The following is a 22,645-nucleotide window of genomic DNA, read 5'->3' as shown; positions in this document are numbered from 1 at the left end:
CCCTTGAAGTTAGGCATGGCCATGTGATTTGCTTTTATCAACAGAATGTAAGCAATATGAATTTGTCACTTCAAAAGTGGAAGCCTTTAAGAAAAGCACGCAATTCTCCATATCCCTGTTCCTTCACACTTCTCTATTTCTGTTCCTGGTACTAGCATTCTAATAGTCATAGATTTTATGACATCTTTTTCTATCATTACCCATGTCCAAACAGTAACTATAACATTCATTTCACCTATGATATATCCCTTCTGCCCTTTCCTTTTGCCTTATACTGGACATACTACGTCTTCTCTAAACGAGGTTTTCTTTACTTCTTGTCTTGCCTATTACAGTAGGCTACTGATCTCATCTTCAGACTCTAATGTGAGTCAATCAAATAGAATACATCAATTTCCCTTGAGCAGATTTGATTATAACCTACCAAGCTCAAAAGTCTACAATGATTCCCATCATCAGCTGTAAGTATAAACTTCTTAGCAATGCTTTAAACTTCATAATACCACTTAAGAGCATAAATCCATTTTTCTAAATGTTATCTTTCACTTATTCTTAGTCATATTCTATGCTCAAGTTGAAATGGCAACTTATTGTTCCTCCTACCGGCCTAGCTCTAGCTATGCCTTAGGTAATGTTTATTGCTTTATCTGAATTACTTTCTATAGCCTCAACTCTTATTTTATAAATATCACCCTGTGAAAATGACAACTTTTTCAATATCCACTTCAAATGAAATCTTATCTATAAAGTATTAATATAGGAACATCCTCTCTTTTGAATCCCAATATATCCGTAGGTTGAAAAACATTTCTCTATAGTGCTTAGCGCTGTGCTTTGCCATGGTAGAGTATCAACATTTTACTGAAATAAATTGAAGTGCATATTCAAGAGAGTAAATTTTTTAAAAAAAAAATTACCTAGTTTGTCAACAAAAATGTAACACTTATGAGAAACGTATTTGTACTCAGAGTAACGTAAGTCAGCAACATTTATAGAATGTCTACTTCATAACAAATGATGATGATGTTGATTAGAAAAATAACAGTAGCCAATATTTACTAAGAAAATGTGTCAGGTACTTTGCAGGCAATTCCTCATTTGATCTTCAAAAACTCTAAGTTGAATATAGTTATTATCCTCATTTAAGATATGAGGAAACTGAGTAACAAAGAGTTTGCATAACTTGCCCAAGGTCACATGGTTAGATGTAAACAGTCACAGTTCTAATAAAACAGTCTCACTCAAGAAACTGGGCTCCAAAAGAGATGAAACATTAATTTATACATTGGATATTACGTCTTATATCCCAAAATTTACCACTTGTTAACAAATTATGAAGTGGGTATCACATGAGTGATTTCTTAAAAATCTCTTTTAAATCATACATTTTATCATATGTTACAAGGCAATTATTTAATAAAAGTACATGACCAGAAACTGAACAAACCAAATAGACTATGAATTCCTTCAGGCCAATGGCTGTAAATTGTTTATCTTCATACATTGAGACGCTGACCTAATATGTGACTCATAATTATGTCAGATTTATAATAAGTGAAAGGTCACATGATTTAAATTCAAGACCAATCAACTTTACTCTTAAAGTTTTTCTTATTCCTCCTCAAATGTCTACATTGCTTTGGGTCTCCAAAACCAATTTTTGAAAGTGCTCTTTAATAGAGTAACTTCTAAAATGTATAACAACATTGTTGTGCAGTATTGAATATATGGAGAAAGCTGTTGAAAAGAATGAAACTGCAGTAACGAAACAAAGGAACAAAGAGTTAAGACATAAGTAACAATTTACTTTCTGGTTAAGAAAGGCAATGGCATTGCAGGTAGAGGAAAAAAGCAGGTAAAACAGGTAGACAGGCACTTAGGCATAAAAGAGCTTATTTAGGAAACTGCAAGTGTTTCAGTATGGTCATAGTGTAAAGTATATGCTGGGAAGTGGCAGGAGCCCATAAAGATGGAAATTGAATAGATTGTAAAGAGACTTAATGCCCTACTAAGAAAGTTAGCATTATGTTGACCGCACAATGTTAACTCTTCAACTCACCTTGTCATAGACAGGTATCTCGCTGGCAGCTAAAGCAAAATAACTTATAAACTGAAGTCTCCAATACAGTACTTTCTAAGTCATGCTATACAAAATACCCTTTTTAGAGGCTGAGGTGGGAGGATCACTGGAGCCCAGGAGTTCAAGACCAGCCTGGGTGATATGGTGAGACTATCTCTATTAAAAAAAAATACCCCTTTTAACTTTATAACAAAAAGTTTCCACAGATTAGCTCATTTTTAAGTAGTATTTTAAAAGTATAGCAGAATATAAGAACTTAAATGATACCTGCGTTTTTTTTTAAGAAAAATCCTGAAGATAAAATATTTTTTTTCCTTCTTGCTTCCTTATTTTTCCTTGCATCATTACTTTCATTTTGGCTTAGTATGGATAAATAAAGTCAAAGGGTTAAAAGTTGCTATTTTATTTCATTCCATAGCACCATGGAAATCCTGGTACAGCTCATTTTTTACTTACTCTGCTTATTTTTATTATTTAGTTTCCAATCAAAGAATACAGACAGAATGCTTTTTGTTCAGGAGGCTTTTCAAGACAGAGCTCAATTTTCCAGTGATGTTGGAAATTCCAGACAACACTGTCATTAATTTCTAAAAAGCATACCTAGGAGTGCAGTGAGCTTGGGAAGCAGTCCAACTTGTACCATCTTATTCCTCAGTCCTGTGTCAAAGGATAGGTTTAGTAAAAGTCGAAGGGTGATATTTAGCAGGTCTTCATGCTCACAAGGTATCATTTTCACCAGTTTTTCAACAATATCCATTTCCACCTAAGTAAAATAATAATACAAATACAGTGAAGCTCTGTTGCAAAATAGGACAAAAAGAATATAATTATTTTTTCTTTGTTTTTACCCTAATGTATATCTGTTTTATAATTATATGTTAATCTCATACTCCATTTCAATCTGTAAACTTTCCTGAAACCAAACTTTTGAGGAGAAAATACATATGCCACACCATCCCCTCCTTCCCTCATTTAATTGCATCAACTGGAAGACAAATTACATTTGATCCTTGAAAACACTCTGCATTATTGAACACCACCTGCTAAGTACCAGGCCCTACGCAAAGAAGATCTCACCTTGGCCTTCAAGGATTCCTCAGTATAAAAGGAGATGAGGCTGGGCGCGGTGGCTCACGCCTGTAATCCCAACACTTTGGGAGGCCGAGGCGGGCGGATCACGAGGTCAAGAGATTGAGGCCATCCTGGCCAGCACGGTGAAACCCCATCTCGACTAAAAATACAAAAATTAGCTGGCCGCGGTGGCATGCACCTGTAGTCCCAGCTACTTGGGAGGCTAAGGCAGGAGAATCACCTGAACCCGGAGACAGAGGTTGCAGTGAGCCGAGATCATGCCACTGCACTCCAGCCTGGTGGCAGAGAGAGACTCTGTCTCAAAAAAAAAAAAAAAAAAAAAAAATAGGGTAGACAAATAGAATGAATAATGAAAATACAATGTGATAAAAACTGAATGAATAAAATGCTCTGAAAACAGCATGGAGAGAACTACTAACCCACCTGGAAGAACAGAAGACTTCAAATTAGGAACAAAGTAAAAAAAAAAAAATGACTAAGAATTTGTTCTCTGGTTCAGAAAGGCAATGGCAATACAAGTTGAGGAAAAAGCCAGTGGATCGGCATTTAGGAATAAAAGAGCTTGTTAGGGAATTGCAAGTGATTTAGTATAATCATAGCATAAAGTACATGTTGGAGACTGGCAGAAGGTTATAAGACAGATCTACATAAAATCATAAAGGCTTTTAATGCTGCACTAAGAAGTTTAACTTTATTACACAGGCAGTAAAGTGTTCTGAAAGATTTTAAGTCCAGGAGGTGATGTGGTCAGATGTGTTCCTAGACCAGGAATACTCCTAAAATCCAAAGTCCTCGACACTAACCAAACACCAAACACCAACTTGTAAAAGGCCTATTTAAAAAGAGCAGTCTCAGAGTCCTTTTCTGTATGGTCAATAAGGTAGATGTATTTTCTGTTAACTGACAAATGGAAAAAGAGGTTTAGGACAATGAAGGCAAAAAATTATTTTAATTTTTGTCATTTAATTTGAGATGGTACTCAGTGAATATTTAAAAATCATATACAACTCAGGAGAGAAGCTAGACTAAAAGCAATAGTTGAAACTCTAGGACAGGGATCAGCAAACTATGGCTAGTGGGCCTATCTGGCCTGCTATCTGTTTTCATCCAACCTATGAGCTAAGAATGGCTTTTGGCTTTTACAATTTTAAATGGTTGGAAATGAAAATCAAATGAAGAATGATATTTCATGACCTACAATAATCATATGAAATTCCAATTTCAGTTCTGATAAATATTTACTGGAACACAGCCATGCTCATTTGTTTACCGGCTGTCAACAGCTGCTTTCACGCTACAACTAGAGCAGAGTTAGTAGTTGCAAGACAGATCATATGGCCTGCAAAACCTAAAATATTGACTATCTGGCCCTTTGAAAAGGTTTGCAAACCCCTGCTCTAGAAGATTATAAAATTGCATTAAGAGAACTTACTTTATAGTCACAGAGGACACAACTTATTTAGTAAGAGAAGCCCTGCATTCAGATTTTTTAAGGTAGCAATCGGAAAACTTTGGTCATAAAAACATCTCACACCTTTTAGTTACAAAGCAATGGCAAAAAAAGAAAGAAATTTGAAAAAAATTTATGATTTTTTAATCAAAGGATTTATGATTAATCTTGCTTTACTTTTCCTTTTATTGGAGATCTAAAATATTTATTTATACCACCCATTTCATATTTTTGCTGCAATCTTTCACTGACCTCATAAAAATCACATTAATAACTGAGCCCTTGATATACTTTTTTCCTTTCACTCTATGCAAGGAATAAACACAAATTTTTTTAAATTGCTAAAGTGACAAATTAACATCTGGTTTTTCCTTCAGACTTCTATCTACACTCCACGGCCACACTGTAGTCATACCCTAGAGCTGTTCATTACAGAGTATAATTCTATTGCCAAAGACTTCCAAAAATCAAACACAAAATAAGAGCTGATTCTTTGAAAATACCAAAGCAACTGATAAACCACTAATCTAGAAAAAAATGACCAATATCAGAAATAAAACAGAGAAAATCACTTCAGCCCTTCAGACAGAGATAAAAAGGAAACAGTAACAAAAATTTTATGCCCCTACATCTGCTAACATACAAATGAATTAAATTCCTTGAAAGACAAACTACAGAGCTACCACTCAAGAAGAAACAACCTAAACAGTCCTATATCTATTAAACCAATTTACAGAAAGAAAATTCCAGGCCTAGATGACTTTTTACTGGTGAATTCTATTAATATTTATGTAGAAATAATACCAATTCTACACAAACCCTTCCAGAAAAATTAAAGAAGAAGGGATGCTTCCCAGTTCATTATATGAGGACACAGTTACTCTAATAATAAAACCAGACCAAGACATTAGGAGAAAAGAAAACTATAGAATAATGTCTCATAAGCATAACAATTCTCAAAAATAATTAGCTAATAAAACTTAGCAATATATATAAAAGAGCAATATATCATGACCAAGTAATGTTTATCCCCTAAATACAAGACTGGTAAACATTCAAAAGTCAATCAATGTAACTCACTATATCAACAGTCTAAAGAGAAAAACCCATATGATTATCTCAGTAATAGATACAGGAAAGGCATTTCACAAAATTTAACATCCATTCATGATAAAAAGTCTCAGTAAGCAAGAAATAGAATAACTTCCTTAAACTGATAGCAAGTATCTAAAAAACCCTACTGTTAACATCATGCTCAATAATGAAAGACATTGCTTTCCTCATAAGATCAGTAACAAGGCAGGGATAGCCGCTCACATGATTCCTCCTCAACATCATACTAGAGGGCACACGCAGTGCAACAAGGCAAGAAAAAGAAATAAAAATCATACAGATTAGAAAGGAAGAAACAAAACTTTCTATTTGCAGATAACACAATTGTCTACTTAGAAAACCTCCAAAATCTGTGAGAGAGTCAGTACAACTAAAAAGTGTGTTTAGAAAGTCACAGGACATAAGGTAAATATGCAAAATCAATTATATTTCTATATACTATCAACCAAAACCAGGAAACTGGTAATTTTTTAAAGTATCACTTATAATGGTAAAATACTTAGGTATAAATCTAACAAAATACTTGCAAAATATGTGTGCTAAACTATAAATGATGGAAGAAATAAAAAAAGACCCACATAAATAGAAAGCTATACTATATTCATGGATTGGAAAAATCCAATATGGTCAATATATTGATCCCCTCAACAGATTCAATGCAACCCCAATGATTTTAAAATGTACATGGAAAAATACAGAATAGAATAACTCTGAAAAAGAATACCAACATTGGCAGCCTCTTACTGCCTGATTTCAATACTTACTAAGAGACTATAGTAATCAAGAGAAAGAGGTATCAATGAAAGCAAAGACACATAGATTAATGGAACAGAAAACAGAGTCTAGAAATAGAAGCAAACATATATGGCCAAATTTTCTTTTTTATTTTTTTGAGACGGAGTCTCGCTCTGTTGCCCAGGCTGGAGTGCAGCGGCATGATCTTGACTCACTGCAAGCTCTGCTTCCAGGGTTCACGCCATTCTCCTGCCTCAGCCTCCCAAGTAGCTGGGACTACAGGTGCCCGCCACCATGCCACGCTAATTTTTTGTATTTTTTAGTAGAGACGGGGTTTCACTGTATTAGTCACGATGGTTTCGATCTCCTGACCTCGTGATCCATGCAAAGGCAATTTCAATAAGGTACAAAAGCAATTCAATGCATCTTTTCAACAAATAGTGCTGGAACAACTAGACATCCATATTAAAAAACATAAATCTTGGTCCATATCTTGCACCATATACAAAATTAACTCATGTATCATAGACTAAAACAATGACAAAAACCTCTATAAAACTTGAAGAAAACATAGGAAAAAATCTTTGTGAACTTGGGTTAGACAAAGATTTCTTAAATATGACACCCAAATACAGTCCACTAAATTTTTTTTTATATGCTGACTTCATGAAAATTAAAAACTTCTGCTTTTCATAGGAGAATGAAAAGAAGCCACGGAAAAGTGAAAATACTTGCAAAACGTATAACTGATAAACAACTTGTATCCAAACACAGGAAGAACTCTCAAAAGTTAGCAGTAAGAAAATTAAGCAAACTAGGCAACATATATCCTCTCTGTTGTTCCTCTAAAAAACTGTCTAAAAGCCAGGCTGATATTAGTTCACACCAAGAGTAAAACAAACACTTTATTTAAATAAATAATACTACCTCACAAATAGCTCAGCCATCTCCTTATTCCTTTTATAAATAAAACTGCCACAAGCTTCAATTATCACAAATTATATCAGGTAGTATTTTCCTTTTGAAAAAGCAACAGTGTATGCATACCCTGGTTGTTACAGCAAAACTTAATTAAAAAAAAACTTGGAGAGTTTGTTATTAATTTTTTTTTTTTTTTTTGAGATGGGGTCTTACTCTGTCACCTAGGCTGGAGTGCAGTGACATGATCTCTGCTCAATGCAACCTCCACCTCCTGGGTTCAAGCAATTCTCCTGCCTCAGCCTCCTGAGTAGCTGGTATTACAGGTGTGTGCTACCACACCTGGCTAGTTTTTGTATTTTTAGTAGAGATGGCATTTCACCATATTGGCCAGGCTGGTCTTGAACTGCTGACTTCAACTGATCCACCTGCCTTGGCCTCCCAAAGTGCTGGGATTACAGGTGTGAGCGACCACGCCCAGCCCATTATTAATTTGTATTTCTATTGCACAGATTAGAATGCGAAATATGTGCAATTAGTCAATCAGATGTTTAAACACTAGACTGGTATTTAACACAGCCTTCTAGTCATGTCTTTTTGGTTGATAAAAACCCAAACCTGAGAGCTAAATTTAGTAATTGCCTCAATGCCTTCAGGTCTATTTCTTTCTTTTCTTTTTTTTTTTTTTTTTTTTTTTGAGACAGAGTCTTGCTCTGTCGCCCAGGCTGGAGTGCAGTGGCATGATCTCAGTTCACTGCAACTTCCACCTCCTGGGTTCAAGTGATTCTCCTGCCTCAGCCTCCCAAAAAGCTGGGACAGCCAGTATGCGCCACCATGCCCAGCTAATTTTTGTATTTTTAGTAGAGACGGGGTTTCACCATATTGGCAGGCTGGTCTCGAACTCCTGACCTCAGATGATCCACTTGCCTTGGCCTCCCAAAGTGCTGGGATTACAGGCATTAGTCATCCTGCCCGGCCCTCCTCAAGTCTATTTCTATAACACACAACTTATTAGTATTTTTATTACACAGTCAATGTAAAGTGAGGTTTTACCAATAATCTATCAGCAAGTTTGTTTCAGCCTTTAATTGCACCTTTCTCAGTGTTTCTGGAAATTAGCATTTAAAAATTGCTTATTGTTAATCTTACTAAAAATGTCTTTAAAAAAAAAAAAGACCTAAAATATTTTTCCCAGGAGGCAAAGAAGAAGAGTAGGAAGTTGAGTATCTCTCTAGATACTCTAGATAATTTGCTTCCTTAAGCAAATTAATGTCTCTGGTCCTCTCCTACTTCATCTGTGAAACTGGGAGGCTAGATTCACTAAGTCTGGCCTTGGATTTAAGGTCCAGTCAAATTCTAAAAATCTTGATTCTGCAGATGTCCTTAAACAAAGTGTATTTATTTCACAATAAAAGGTAAAATCCATATCATCTCTAGTAAAAATCTGGCTAATCAAATACTTAATCTTAGAAGAATAACAAACTTTTCTAAACCTCAGTTTTTCCTCCTCAATAAAAAATGAGGTTTAATGAGATAATTTCTATCATATATTCCAATTCTATGATCTTACCAGAAAATAACTTTTAATAGTCAAGATCTTTTTGATAGACTAGACACATAACTGTATTAGTTAAATCTAACTCTAATACATACATAATAGATACATGCTGATACAAATCAATTTGAATTTTGAAAACTTACTAAAAGTGAACTTAATTTGACCACATAAATGGAAGAACATACTTTAACTTATAGCAAGGGGAAGCAATTATTTAGCCATACTCTAACTACTCAGGACTGTTTATATACTACCATGTTATCATATTCTTCTTAGATATAAGTGAAAACAAAAAACGTGTTTGATTAATCTAAGAATATTCAATCCCAAAATAATATCAGGCACATCATGAACATAAATAATTATATACTGATAACAAAAATGACAGATACTAAATATATAGGGCAAAAATAAAATTTCATACATTCAATAATTATAATTTAAGGTACTTATTAAATCTGATAAATAAGTCTCAGGTTTTCAAAGGGCCTGCCATATCATTCACTATAGTATTAGCTACTTCCTAGTTCATTTGATTTTAAAATAGAGTAGGCAGACATACTATACATTCAGACTATCTAAAGGAGAAGCCACTTTTGCCAGTACTACACAGCCACATAATGATACACAGTTCTAAAAATTATCCTCAATGGAGTTAAGCAATGATCCAATAACTTCATTTATAGGAAACTGCTCCGAGAAAATAAGCAGAAATATAGACAAATACGTATGTACAAATACGTGCAGTGAAGAATTATTTGTAATAGACAAAATTGTAAACAGCTTAGTTATCTGAAAACAAGGTAGGTTAATATATGATATATTGACTATATTATTGTACATAACAAAGACTTTTTAATGACATGGTAAAAAGCAGATGAGAATTTTTATTTTATCTTTATGTATTTCTATATTATGTATATTCTACACAGGTGAAAATGATATATGCTCAACTTGTATTTCCCAAAGATCATTGTATCAACACAGTAAAAGATGGCAAATGAAAGCCTAGTATAATAATTCAAGCAAGAAATAAAGAAGGTATGAATAAAGAGGGTATCAATTAATATAATGGCACTAGAATGAAAAGAAGAAATATTATAGTTTCAAGAGATTTTTAAGAAACAATCAACAGGTTGTGGCTGCCAAGTAGAACAGCAGGTAACAAAGAAGAATTGTAGGTAACAAAGTGGAAGTGTAGGTAACAACGAAGAGATTTGGCTAAATTTTAATTCCACAAACTAAAGTCAGAGATGCAGAAGGCAAAATAGCTTAGGGTAAAATAACAAGACCAGGTGACTCTGAAGTAAAATTTTAAATTTAAACAAACTTTCTATATATTATGTTTAATATGGCAAGATCCATTCTATATATTAGAAATGATTTTTATTCAGAAAGCTTCAATCATCTGGAATATTAACTAATATGGAATACATTTCTTAATGAAGCAATATCAATGAGTTATTGCTATTATAAAATCTTTATTCAGAATTATCTCAGTAGGGGAATAAACTGTTTAATTTTTTTTCAAAATATTCTAACTTGAAAATGGCAAACATGAACTATTTCAAGAAAAAGCTTTGTAAGTTACCATATCATTTTTATTCTCCATAAAAATGCTGAGTTTCTTCAAGAATGACACAACTAGAATTAGCAGCTCAAAATTGTCCCGATCAAGGGCTTTCACCAACATATGAACTATGTTCTTGTTCCTCATTTTCAGCTCGGTACGAGTATCCTCAGCAAGATTCAGAAGCAAATAAAGAGCAACTAGAAAAGTAAAATATATGAGTTAAAGAATTAGTATACTGAATCAATAATTTAGAAAATCATTTCTACTCACCAAGGCAACAGAGATAGCCCTAAAAAGGTAATATATTATTTTGAAAATTTTAACTGGTTAATAATTGGTTAATTAAAAAACATTTATTTTTACTGAATGGGGTGTGTGTGTGTGTGTGTGTGTGTGTTATCTAAAACAAAATATACATATAAAATAATTCATACAATGCTGAGAAGGACACAATAACCAAAATAAAACGATTCCTGCCCTCTTGGAGCTTAGAGTTTAATAGAAATCAAATGGCAATTAAAGGTAGATAAGTCAGGAAAAAATAAAGCAGACAGAGGAAAATAGTTTTTATACATATAGAAAACAAGATAACATATTATAAAACTTTAACAACTAAAGTCTGCTGTGTTAAAAAGTGCAGTAATCCAAAATATACAGTATAGCTACAGCTAAACTTGAGCCTACTAAAATCAACTTTTCATATGCAAACTGATTTTCTGTTAGTCACTATAAGAAAAGACCTTATGAAATTCAGTAATACAATTATTGCACTAGACAGAGTTGAAGCCATTGTTCGCTAGTTTTAAGTAAAATTTCTTTCAGATTTGTGTAATAAAAATGCTTAGGTTCTCAAAAGAAACTTATTTTCTTTTTATAGTGAAAACGATATTAATAGATAATGCTTTCAATTTTTCCTTGATTGACAGGGAGCTTCAGAGTTCAATTTCTGTAAGAATTATGTAGGCTTTTATGGTCAATATAGTCTTTTTGCTCTCGTGGCCTCATTGTTTTAGTATTTCACTTCATGTATTCTTGCAAACTACCTCTCAACACTTATGAAAAGAAGAAATACATGCATATGTATATACATAAATAGATAAATATAAAATTTATTTATTTAACAAATATTAGAGATGGAAAGTTAAATCACACTTATTAAGTACCTATTGTATGCCAGGCCTGTTGATGTATAAAGGCTGTTTAAATTCTAAAACAGTTTTATGAGGAAAGAAGTATTATAAAAATTTTACAGATTGGAAACCTCTGATTCAAAGAAATTAAATAACTTTCTCTACCATACAGCTAGAAAGTGGTAGTGCTAAATTAAAATTCAAGCCTATCAGAATCCAAAGCTCACATATTTACACTATTACATTATGCTGACTTTCTGTGCAAGGCACTGTCAAAAGGTTTTAGAATTACATTGAAAAAACAAACAGACTTCTCTTTACAGCCAAGATAGATATAGCTGGTTGAATATTGTCCTTTTAAAATTTATGTTCACCCAGAACCTCAGGATGTGCCTTATTTGGAAACAGGGTCTTTGCAGATGTAATCGGTTATGGTGAGGTAATAATGGATTAGGGTGGACTGTGAATCCAATGAGTGGTGTCTTAAGAGGAGGAGATGACATAACAGAGACCAATAGAGTGGAAAGAAGGCCATATGAAGACAAAGGCAGAGACTGGAGTGATGTAGCTAAAAGCCAAGAAGCACTAAGGATTGCTGGGACCCACCAAAAGCTACAAAGAGACAAGAGAATATTCCTCTCCAGAGCCTTCAGAGAGAACATGGGCCTGATGATACCTTGACTTTGGCCTTCCACCCTCCAGAGCTATGACAGAATAAATTTCTGTTGTTTTAAGCCACCCGGTTTATGGTAATTTGTTATAGCACCGCAGAAAATTAATAGGATGGGGTTTTAAACCTTTGCCTGACAACACCACAAAAAAATCTGACTGAAATACACAAAACAAAGATTTTCACAATAGTGGACACCAGACAATGAAGGACAGTAATCCCTGAGAGATAAGAAATAAATGAGATAGTCCTATGTTTGCCCTAGAATATTGCCTTGAGAGTTTCCAGGTCACAAAACAGTGAAGGAGAATCCAGGCAGAACCTGATAGAATCCCTGAGTTAAGGAGATGAAGCCAAGAATCCAGAGATGCCAAAGAGTTCACAGAAAAGAGTACTAAAGAAGAAAGAGCCGAGCAGAGAGAAACTCTGGAGTTCTAACAGAGGTCTTCCTCAAATATTGAGTTGAGTATTGATTGGAGCATAGGAATTTAAGGGAGGCTGGGACAGAACAAAATGAGAGGAGTAGAAGAACAAAGCTGAAAATAATGTCTGCTTCTACCAACCATACTGGCAATCTCATAATTCATGCATTAGTGGGTAGAGCCCTGAGAAGGGTCTTACCTCCGTAGTGGGAAATAACTAGCTTTATACTAAATGCTGCTTCTGTCCAGACTAACAAATTATAAGATTAAGATCCAAGAGGATCAAACTGTTTCCAAGTAATTTAACTATGTCCCCAAATAAAACTCAAAGATATTTTTAGGAATAAAAAAATCCACCTACAACAATGTAAATTTCACTGTCTTGCTTCTTTTTTTTTTTTTTGAGACGGAGTTTTGCTCTTGTTGCCCAGGGTGGAATTCAATGGCACGACCTTGGCTCACTGCAACCTCCACCTCCCGGGTTCAAACAATTCTCCTGCCTCAGCCTCCTGAGTAGCTGGGATTACAGGCATCCACTACCATGCCTGGCTAATTTTGTATTTTTAGTGGAGATGGGGTTTCACCACGTTGGTCAGGCTGGTCTCGAACTCCTGACCTCAGGTGATCTGCCTGCCTTGGCCTCCCAAAGTGCTGGGATTACAGGCATGAACCACCGCACCTGACCCTGTCTTGCTTCTAATCAAAGATTTTCAGTCATACAAGAAGCAGGGAATATAACTCAAAAGGAAGAGAAAAATGAACCAATTGCAACTGTCCGAGAATTGACCTAGAGTTTAATTATAAAAACGGAACATTATGTCATATAACTGTATTCCAGATCTTCTAAAAGTTAAGTAGAGACAAGGGAGATATAATAAAAAATATTCAAACTTCTATCACTGAAAACTACAATGCTTGAGACTGTAAACTAGATGAAATTAACAGCAGTTTAGAGATAGAAGAAAAAAGGATTAGTGAAACTGAAGACATAATCACAGAAACTATCCAAAATTAAACAGACAGAAAAACATGGCAAAAATGTAGAGTATCAGAGAACTGTGGAACAACTTCAAATGGCCTAATACATGTTTAACTGAAGTCCCTGAAAAAATAATAACAGAAACATTTCCAAATTTAGTGAAAATTATAGACCCAGAGTTTCAATAAGCTCACTAAACTCTAAAAACAAGAAATAGAAAAAAAATTACACCAAGGCCCGGTGTAATAAATTGCTCAAAATGAATAATGAAGAGACAATCTTAAAAGCAGTCCAAGAGAAAGAGACCTTATATTAATATATAGACAAAGATAGCATGACAGCAGACTTCTCATCAAAAACAATGCAAACAAGGCAACAGTGGAGAAACATCCTTATAGTATTAAAAAAAGTTGTCAACCTAGAGTTCTAAACCCAGTGAAAATATTTCAAAAAGATAAAAATATTTTAAAAATGAGACTTTTTTAGACACACAAAAGATAATTAACCACTGGTAAATATGTCCTACAAGAAACATTAAAGTAAATTGCTCAGGCAAAAATAAAATGACAGCAGACACAAATACGGATCTACACAAAGGAATAACATCAATAGAAATGGTAAATCTACAAGTAAATATATAAAATTATTTTCTTATTAAATATATCTTTAAAATAAAATTATGTATATAAAATGACAATGTGTTATACAGTTTTTTGTTTGCTTGTTTTTGGTTTTTTTTTTTTGAGACGGAGTCTCGCTCTGTCACCTGACTGGAGTGCCATGGTGCAATCTTGGCTCATTGCAACCTCCGCTCCCGGGTTCAAGTGATTCTCCTGCCTCAGCCTCCTGAGTAGCTGGGGACTACAGGCATGTGCCATTACACCCAGCTAATTTTTGTTTTTTGGTGGAGACAGGGTTTCCCCATGTTGCCCAGGCTGGTCTCAAACTCCTGACCTCAAGTGATCTGCCCACCTAGGCCTCCCAGAATGCTGGGATTACAGGTGTGAGCCACCACATCTGGCCTTATTATAGGGTTTATAACATATGTATAAGTATAATAAATGTTAGTAATAGCATAGAGGTGGGAGAGGGAAGAAATGATTGCAACACTAAGCATGAAATGGCACAAAATACTTGACAGCAGAGTTAACTTATGATAAGTTAAACATGTATCACTTGTAGGTAGACAACCATGATTAAAGATGTATAATATAAACCTTAAAGCAATCAATAAAATAACAAAAGACTTATAGCTAAGCTAACAATGGAAATAAAATAGAATTTAAAAAATCTCAAATCCGTAAGAAGGCAGACAAGAAGGAAAAAGGAGGAAAAAGACACATACACACACAAACATGCAAAGCCAATCTAAATGCTGTTCATTAAAAAACACACTTAATATAGACATAAATATATTAAAAATAAAAGGATAGACAAATATATCCCATGCTAACACTAGTCACAAGAAGAAGTAGATTAACATAAGGTAGATTTCAGACCAAAAAATATTACCAGCCATGATGAAGAACACTTCATATTGATAACAAGGACAATTCATCAATAGCACATCTACATCCTATATCTTTATGTCCCCAAGAATACAGAACTTCAAAAATACATGTACTGAAAACTGGTAGAAGTGCAGGAGCAATAAATAAATCACAATTATAGTCAGAGATTTCAATATTACTCTCTCAATAATAGAAAAAGTACAGAAAAACATCAACACATGTAAAGACTTGATCATCAATTATTTGGGAAAAAAAAAAAACTCCCTTCTAAATAACCCAAGGGTCAAAAAAGAAACCAAAAGAGAAACTGGAAAGTATTTAAACTGAATGAAAATGAAAACAGGACATATGAAAATCTGTGGGATGCCATCAAAGAAGGGCTTAATGGGAAATTTATAGCACTAAATATCTGTATTTGAGAAGAAAGGTCTTGAGTAAATGACCTCAGCTTCCACCTAAACAACAACAACAACAACAACAACAACAACAAAATAAGAGCATATTAAACCCAACGTAAGCTGAAGAAAAAAAATATAAAGATCAAAGTAGAAATCAATGGAATAAAAAATTGGTAGGGCTAAAAGCACCCAATATCAACATTTTCTATAAGCTACGGTAATGAAGACACTGTGCTATTGGCATCAAAAACACACAAAAGTGATGGATAGAACAAAATAGAAACCCAAAAATAGGCATGACACATATGGACAAATGGTTCTGACAAAGATATAAATCAATTCAGTAGATAAAAGAGTGTTTTCAAAAGTAGTACTTAAATAATTAGCTATTTATATGCAAAAAGAATGAAGAACTTTGATCCATTCCTCACCCCATATACAAAAATTAACTCAAAATGTATTATAGCCTTAACTAAACTCTCAGACTATACAACTTCTAGAAGAAAATATATTAGAAAATAATTGTAACCTTTAGTTAGGAAAGGATTTCTTAGATACAATACCAAAACCATGATCCAAAAAACACTAAGTTGGAATTCATAAAAATGTAAAATTCTGCTCTTAAAAAGATACTTTAGGAGAACAAAAATTTCTGCAAATCACATATCTGATAAATGCTTATATCCAAAACATATAAAGAATAGATATAAAACAATCCAATTTAATAATAAGGCAAAAGTTATGAAGGCACACTTCAATAAACATAAAGAGATGGCAGATAAGTACATCAAGAGATGCTCAACATTAATCAGCCACTAGGGAAATTCAAATCAAAACCATATACATTCATGGTGAGAATATAAAAACAACTATTATAGAAAAACATTTGGCAGTTTCTTACAAAGTTAAACATACACCTATCCTATGACTCAGCCATTCCATCATTAGGTATTTAACTAAGAGAAAAGAAAGTGTATGTCCATACAAAGACTTGTAGAAAAATGTTCACAGAAGCATTAAAATTGCCAAAAACTGGAAATATTCTAATGATCATCAACAGGTGAATACAAGGAAATACTATTCAATAACAAAAAGGAATAAACTATTGATAAATGCAATAATATGGATGAATCTTTAATTATGCTGAGTAAAAGACAAAAATGCATACATACTATATGATTTCACTTATATAAAACTCTAGAAAATGCAAACTAAGCTAAAGTGACAGAAAGCAGATCAGTGATGACTTGGGAATGAGGAAGAAGGCAGAAGGAAGAAGGAAAGGGAGAGACTGTAAAGATGCATGAGGAAATTTTGGGAGCGATGGATACGTACCTTATCTTGATTATGGTCATTATTTCATGGGTATTTACATATGTTAAAACGTATCAAATTATATACTTTAAAACTATACAGTTTATTGTCTATCAGCTATACCTCAATAAAGCTGTTAAGAGAGTATACAATATTTGCATAAATAAAGTATTTGGTTAGAAACAGAGCTTAAAATTTTGCATGTTAAAAAAGTCAAATTAGTTCTTTGAAACTTCTACATGAAAACAATTGCTTTCTTGAGATCTGATGCATTTTGGATTGTATGCTAACATAGATAATACCTATTATTTTCTAGCATATTTTAAAATGAACTTTTGAAAATCTGACATTTTCTCCAACATGCTGAACTAAATTACTTCGCTACAAATATTTAAAAAACTCAGTGTAGTTAAAATTGCTAATAATCTTCACAGGATGAAAATATTTTGGGAGTTAACAAGTATTTCCATGTACAAAGTTAGTCAAACACCAATAAACTACATGAATCATCAAATAGTCAAGTATAAATCAGGACTTAAATTCACACTTAAAAGCCCCATGTCATTATCACTAACCATCATAAGATTTTACATCTTATCAGTAACCAAGAAACCATACTATTGAAGTTTTAAATATCTTAATAAAGCTAGAGACAAGGAATTCTTTTCTATTAAACAAGAGAAATATTTTAAAATTTTTAAGTCAATTTCCTAGGAAAGCAACAAAATAATTCACTTTATAAAACAAGTAAGTTAGGGCTGAAAAGACAAAGATTGATATCATTGAAAAGGTCACACGCTGGATTAAAAAATCCTTTCTTAGGAAATAAATAATAAGTATACAAACATTTAGGAACTAAATGGGGAAAAACAGTAGAGTGAAATTTAAAACATTACCCATGCTAAAGACAGACGAACTTGTAGCATATTAACATTTATAGAACTTTCAGCTATTCTCACATTAGCTTTACAGGTATGATAAAAAGTGAACAAAACAAATGTATTTGGAGTAAGTACTTTGTTGCTTTCCTCATTGCTTAGGAATTCATACCTCGTAATAGCTGTTCCTGTTTTACCACAAGCCCCTGGTACTTTTTAAAGGTTTTTTCATAATCCTTTCTCAAGGTTTGGTTTTCAGGGTCTTCATCAAGTAAACAACTTGTTAAGGATCATCCATACTCATTGAAGGAAAAAAAATCTACTGATAAATTCTATGAGCAACGGCACTATTAAATTTTATGTGCAACTTTATCCAGTTATTTTTCTCACCAAAAGTTTAACTAAAATGTTATCTGCATAATAATTGTGCTGTAACAGCACTTCTTATCTAAGTGCTCATGGATTCCCTGGGAGTCTTTGGGTGAACAAACTTCTTTATGTAGCCCACAGCTAACATCATTATAGATGTTTGAACCTCACCAAATACTTGAATTCCCAGAAAATATATGTGAATATTTTATATAGGTGCACAAGTCTATAACTTTCAACAGATTATCAAGTTGGTCCACGAACCAAAAAAATTACTGCCTCAGAAAGAGTGATTTAGTTACTAAGAACACTGGATTTTACTTCAGACAGATGCCCTGAATATTCAAAGGATATAGATTAAATCTAAAGCTTTTGTAGCAGACTTTTCAGACTAGAGATGCCAAGAAAGAATTAACCCAAACTTAAAGGTAAACAAATTTTTAAAATCACATCTTTTGGTCCCAAATCGTCCCCTGGACTTCTTGCAAAAATAATCAGTTACTTCAGTATCCCCAAGCATATGAGTCAAGCATATGACCCCAGAATATGAGTCAATGAGCTGACCTTGTTGAATACCACTTGTATCAAAATACAAAGAAATTTAGGACACAATAAAATAGCAACATGTCAGGAGAAATGACCAGAATGCTGATGTCATTTTTATATCCCTTCAATTACCATAATCTGTTGAGTCTAAGATACATTTTCCTCACACCTTAACATCTCCAAAACTGGATGTGTCTTATAATCCCTGATGTGTCATAGTTTAATTGAAAGCATATGTTCCTCTCCTTTCACTTAATTAAACAATAGTAAATCTTAAAATTAATGGTGTCTGATAGAGAAATACAATATGTCCTAAGATATCAGTTCTTGTCACCAAACAATAACAAAATGCAAATTCATGATTGCTAAAGAGTTCCACTAGTGGTTCCCTCCATACTTATCCAGTTTAAATAAATTTTGGGTACCACTGAAGCATTCAGGAGTCTTGTGACTCCAGAACTGATGTAAAGTCTCTAGGATTCTTGGGTTGTTGATGTAGTTGAGTCACTATCAATCTAGATGCCAGAAGTTTATGGTATGCATAGAAAATGTATAAACCTGAAAAGATTCTAATTAAGAAAAGTCAAAGCTTGGATGTGGGTGTGGATTTTATAGTATCTTGGAGTTCCACGTGACAATAATAAAAGCCTAAGAGATTTTGTACACAATAACCTGAATTAACCTGTTACAACATAGATTAAATTGAAGCCTCAGGGTTTCCAGAGGCCAAAATTAATATAAAAGTAAGGTCCACTTTTGCACAAAGCAGAGTTAAAAATGTATGATATTCTGCAAAACAGAAATAAAGTTTTCACTTTTTAAAAGACATAATAAACACTTGATTCAAAGGAAAGTTACCAGCATGCCTAGTTGATCTGCAAAACACATCATGTTTGAACAGATACAAATAAACCAGGGGCCTTTGATCTAGAAGCATTGAGTTTAGAGGCTAAAATATGATAAATATCTTCAAATATGAGAATAATTGTGATGTTGAAGAGAATAGCCTTATTCCATATTGCTTTAGTATACAATACTAGAACTAATGGATAGAAGTTATTGGGGAATGGACTTCAGTGCACTAAGCAAAAGACTATTATAATAAACAGAATGCTAAACCACAGAATGGGTGAAATAAATAAACACTGACATTGTTAAAGAGGAGCCTATGTAATAACATTTGCCAGGGAAGTTGCAGAATATTTTTATATTTGCAAGATAGGTTAAAACAGATACCTAAGTTTCCTTTCACAGGTTCTATCTTTCTATAGGCCTTTCAAATTTTTATTTATTAAGAACAGTATTTTTGCACTTTCCTAGAAAAATAGAACCTTTAACTAGGTTCATCACCAAATTTACACCCATTCTAATCAAAGTCACCTTAGTACTCACACAGAAGTATATAAGCAGCAGTGGTGGGCCAGGCTTCAACTAACCAAAGGATCTTAGTGGATGTAATGACGTAACCACTTACAGGCTCACCTACTAAGTTACCCGACACAACTATTACCTGCTCCTTCTACCTCATTAACTAATAAAGGTTGTGAAGAGACAAAAAGTGAATGTCAAACTGTATTCATTTTGATAGTTTCAATCTACTTCTTAACCTTCAATAACACACTCCTGCATTGTTTCCAATTAACAATTAACAATTAACAATTAAATTGTTAATGCAATTAACAATTTTTAAAAAAGAAAAAAGAACAAAACCATCCCACCCATCCAAAACTTAAAGCAAAAGGCAACAGAGGGTTCAAATGCCACTCTAAAAGGATATCAGCTTTCTTCTTCTTTGAGAGTTCTTCTTGCCAAAGCTCATGTCTTTTTAACTCATGATCAATAATATTCATACACAGAGCTCCAATTTTATAGTGAGTAATAAGTCCATGAAATTGAGAAAAGCTTCAAAGAAGACATTTTAATATATATTTAAAAGATTACATTTTATGGGTACAGGAAATTTGTTTTTGGTGATCACTGGTACAAACCAGGTAGAAAATAAATTTGATATACATATTTTAATAAATGAATATATCCACAATACACTAGGAAGACTTGCGACTATAAAATTACTTTAAATATATCACACTACTCTTACCTAAAATACAGTTATTTTTAAGAAGTTAGAAAGTAGACATTTTTTGTAACTAACCACCATATTAACTACTCAGATATTCACAATAGATTTTTAGATTATTGTCTAACAAAACTAATAATGTAGCAATACTAGACATACATTTTATTTATTGTATAAAACTGACATCAGAGAATTAGTAAAGTACTAGTAATCAGGTTTTATATATGTTTTCTAGACAATACATTAATCCAAGTATTTATTCAATAAATATTTATTTGCTAATACTAGCACATTTTTAGAACAGAAGCAGCAATTCTCTAGGAATTGGCTAGAAACTTTTCATAATGTCTTAATAAGTATCTTCTTTCTTAAGGATATATGTGTATAAATAATAAATACGAATACATGACAGGTATGTGTTTGCACATACATGCGTATATATAACAATAACATTTACTGATCACTTACTCTGGGTCAGGCTTTATTCTAAGTATTTTAATTTTTAATTCATTTAATCCAAAAAACTATCCAAAGAGGGTGCCACTATTACTATCCAAATTTTACTCATAAGGAAATGGAGGCATGAGTGGTTATAGACTAAATGAAAGATAGAATAACAGATAGCAAGACAATGGGAAACAGGAATAAGAATTCAGCAGTAGAGCATAGGCAGACACACAGAAAAACTGAGAGAACAAGTGATCTACAAATTGAATCAATGACACAGACAAAGAACAAGAGAGATACAGGAGTCTTTTTATTTAATAATTTTTATACTTACCTGGAAAAACAAAAAAAGATGTAAATTATGTTTGTAGCCAACTCAACACTTTGCTTCCAGTCTTCTCTCAGGACCCTTGCTAATGCACCAAGGGCAGTTTCTAAAGAAAAAGGAGAGGTACCGAAACGATCATTCTCCTTGCTCTGGTATAAAGGGTGATTGGTTTTAAATGTCTAGTTATTAATAAATAACAAAGCTAAGATAGAACTGGGACAAAAAGTAGGATGCTTCTTTCCAACACAGACAGCTACTTTTAAAACTAAAATGTAATTTTACTTAAAGATACGTAACATGCTGCTTCAGGTATGTACTATACACAGAAGTAATCAAATATGATTTAGATAAAGTGACATATGTTATGGTGACAATAAAATAATCAAAAAGGCTTTCATTTCTTAATTTAATAACCTTAAATTAAGAACTGTAATCTTACTACTGCAGTACTGATTTTTTTAACATCTGATTTAATGTATTTGATAATATGAAAAAAACTTGAATAAGTCTAGAAAAAATGAGCAGGTTAGGAGACTAACACTCATTCCATTAAAGCAAATTAAAAACCAAATAAAATCTATACACAGAAAAATAAATTTAATATTTCAGTGTCACACTGAATTTATGCTAATAGCCACAAATAAAACAAAAAGCTTTCACAAAATTAACTTTCAGGTAGGTTAATAAGCATTTCTGCTAAAATTTTCTCTTGAGGAAATGAAAATTATAAAGTAATGACACTAGTTTCAAATCAGGTTGGTACATGGCATACTAATTCTTAAAATAATTAAAATAAAATAAAATATCTGTATGTTAAAATATAGAAATTATAATTCCACTGTTCTTAATAGATACTCAGGATTTACAATAGTACTTTATGGACTGCATTATGAGTATTTATTATGGTAATGAAAATGTTCCATATTTGAGCTTTCTGGCTATTCAAACTATGAACAAAAATTGATTGTATTAGTTATGAATCCACGTAGTGACAAATTTTTTAGCAAATTAAAAATCATTCTATGATAGCATTTCAGAGTATTATTCACATTCACAA

The 22,645-nt window shown here is 33.0% G+C and overlaps 1 protein-coding gene across 4 annotated transcripts in view; it reads right to left on the bottom strand.

Moving 5' to 3' along the window:
* KIFAP3 (kinesin associated protein 3) overlaps positions 1-22,645 on the bottom strand; it is a 165,353-nt gene that overhangs the window by 92,176 nt on the left and 50,532 nt on the right. For all 4 annotated transcript variants that reach the window (XR_010123156.1, XM_054495339.1, XM_054495347.2 and 1 more), the window contains exons 6-10: positions 21,595-21,694; positions 20,514-20,638; positions 17,994-18,092; positions 10,538-10,716; positions 2,681-2,843 (exon numbers count right to left, since the gene is read on the bottom strand). Coding sequence is in view for 3 of the 4 variants with exons in the window: in XM_054495339.1 (XP_054351314.1) it covers positions 2,681-2,843; positions 10,538-10,716; positions 17,994-18,092; positions 20,514-20,638; positions 21,595-21,694 (666 nt within the window). In the remaining variant the exon portion in view is untranslated. The remainder of the gene's footprint in view (positions 1-2,680; positions 2,844-10,537; positions 10,717-17,993; positions 18,093-20,513; positions 20,639-21,594; positions 21,695-22,645) is intronic.

This window comes from Pongo pygmaeus, chromosome 1 (genome assembly GCF_028885625.2).
Source record: "Pongo pygmaeus isolate AG05252 chromosome 1, NHGRI_mPonPyg2-v2.0_pri, whole genome shotgun sequence".
NCBI lineage: Eukaryota > Metazoa > Chordata > Mammalia > Primates > Hominidae > Pongo > Pongo pygmaeus.
The sequence above is the reverse complement of the archived record's forward strand: the minus strand, read 5'-3'. Positions and strand labels throughout refer to the sequence as shown.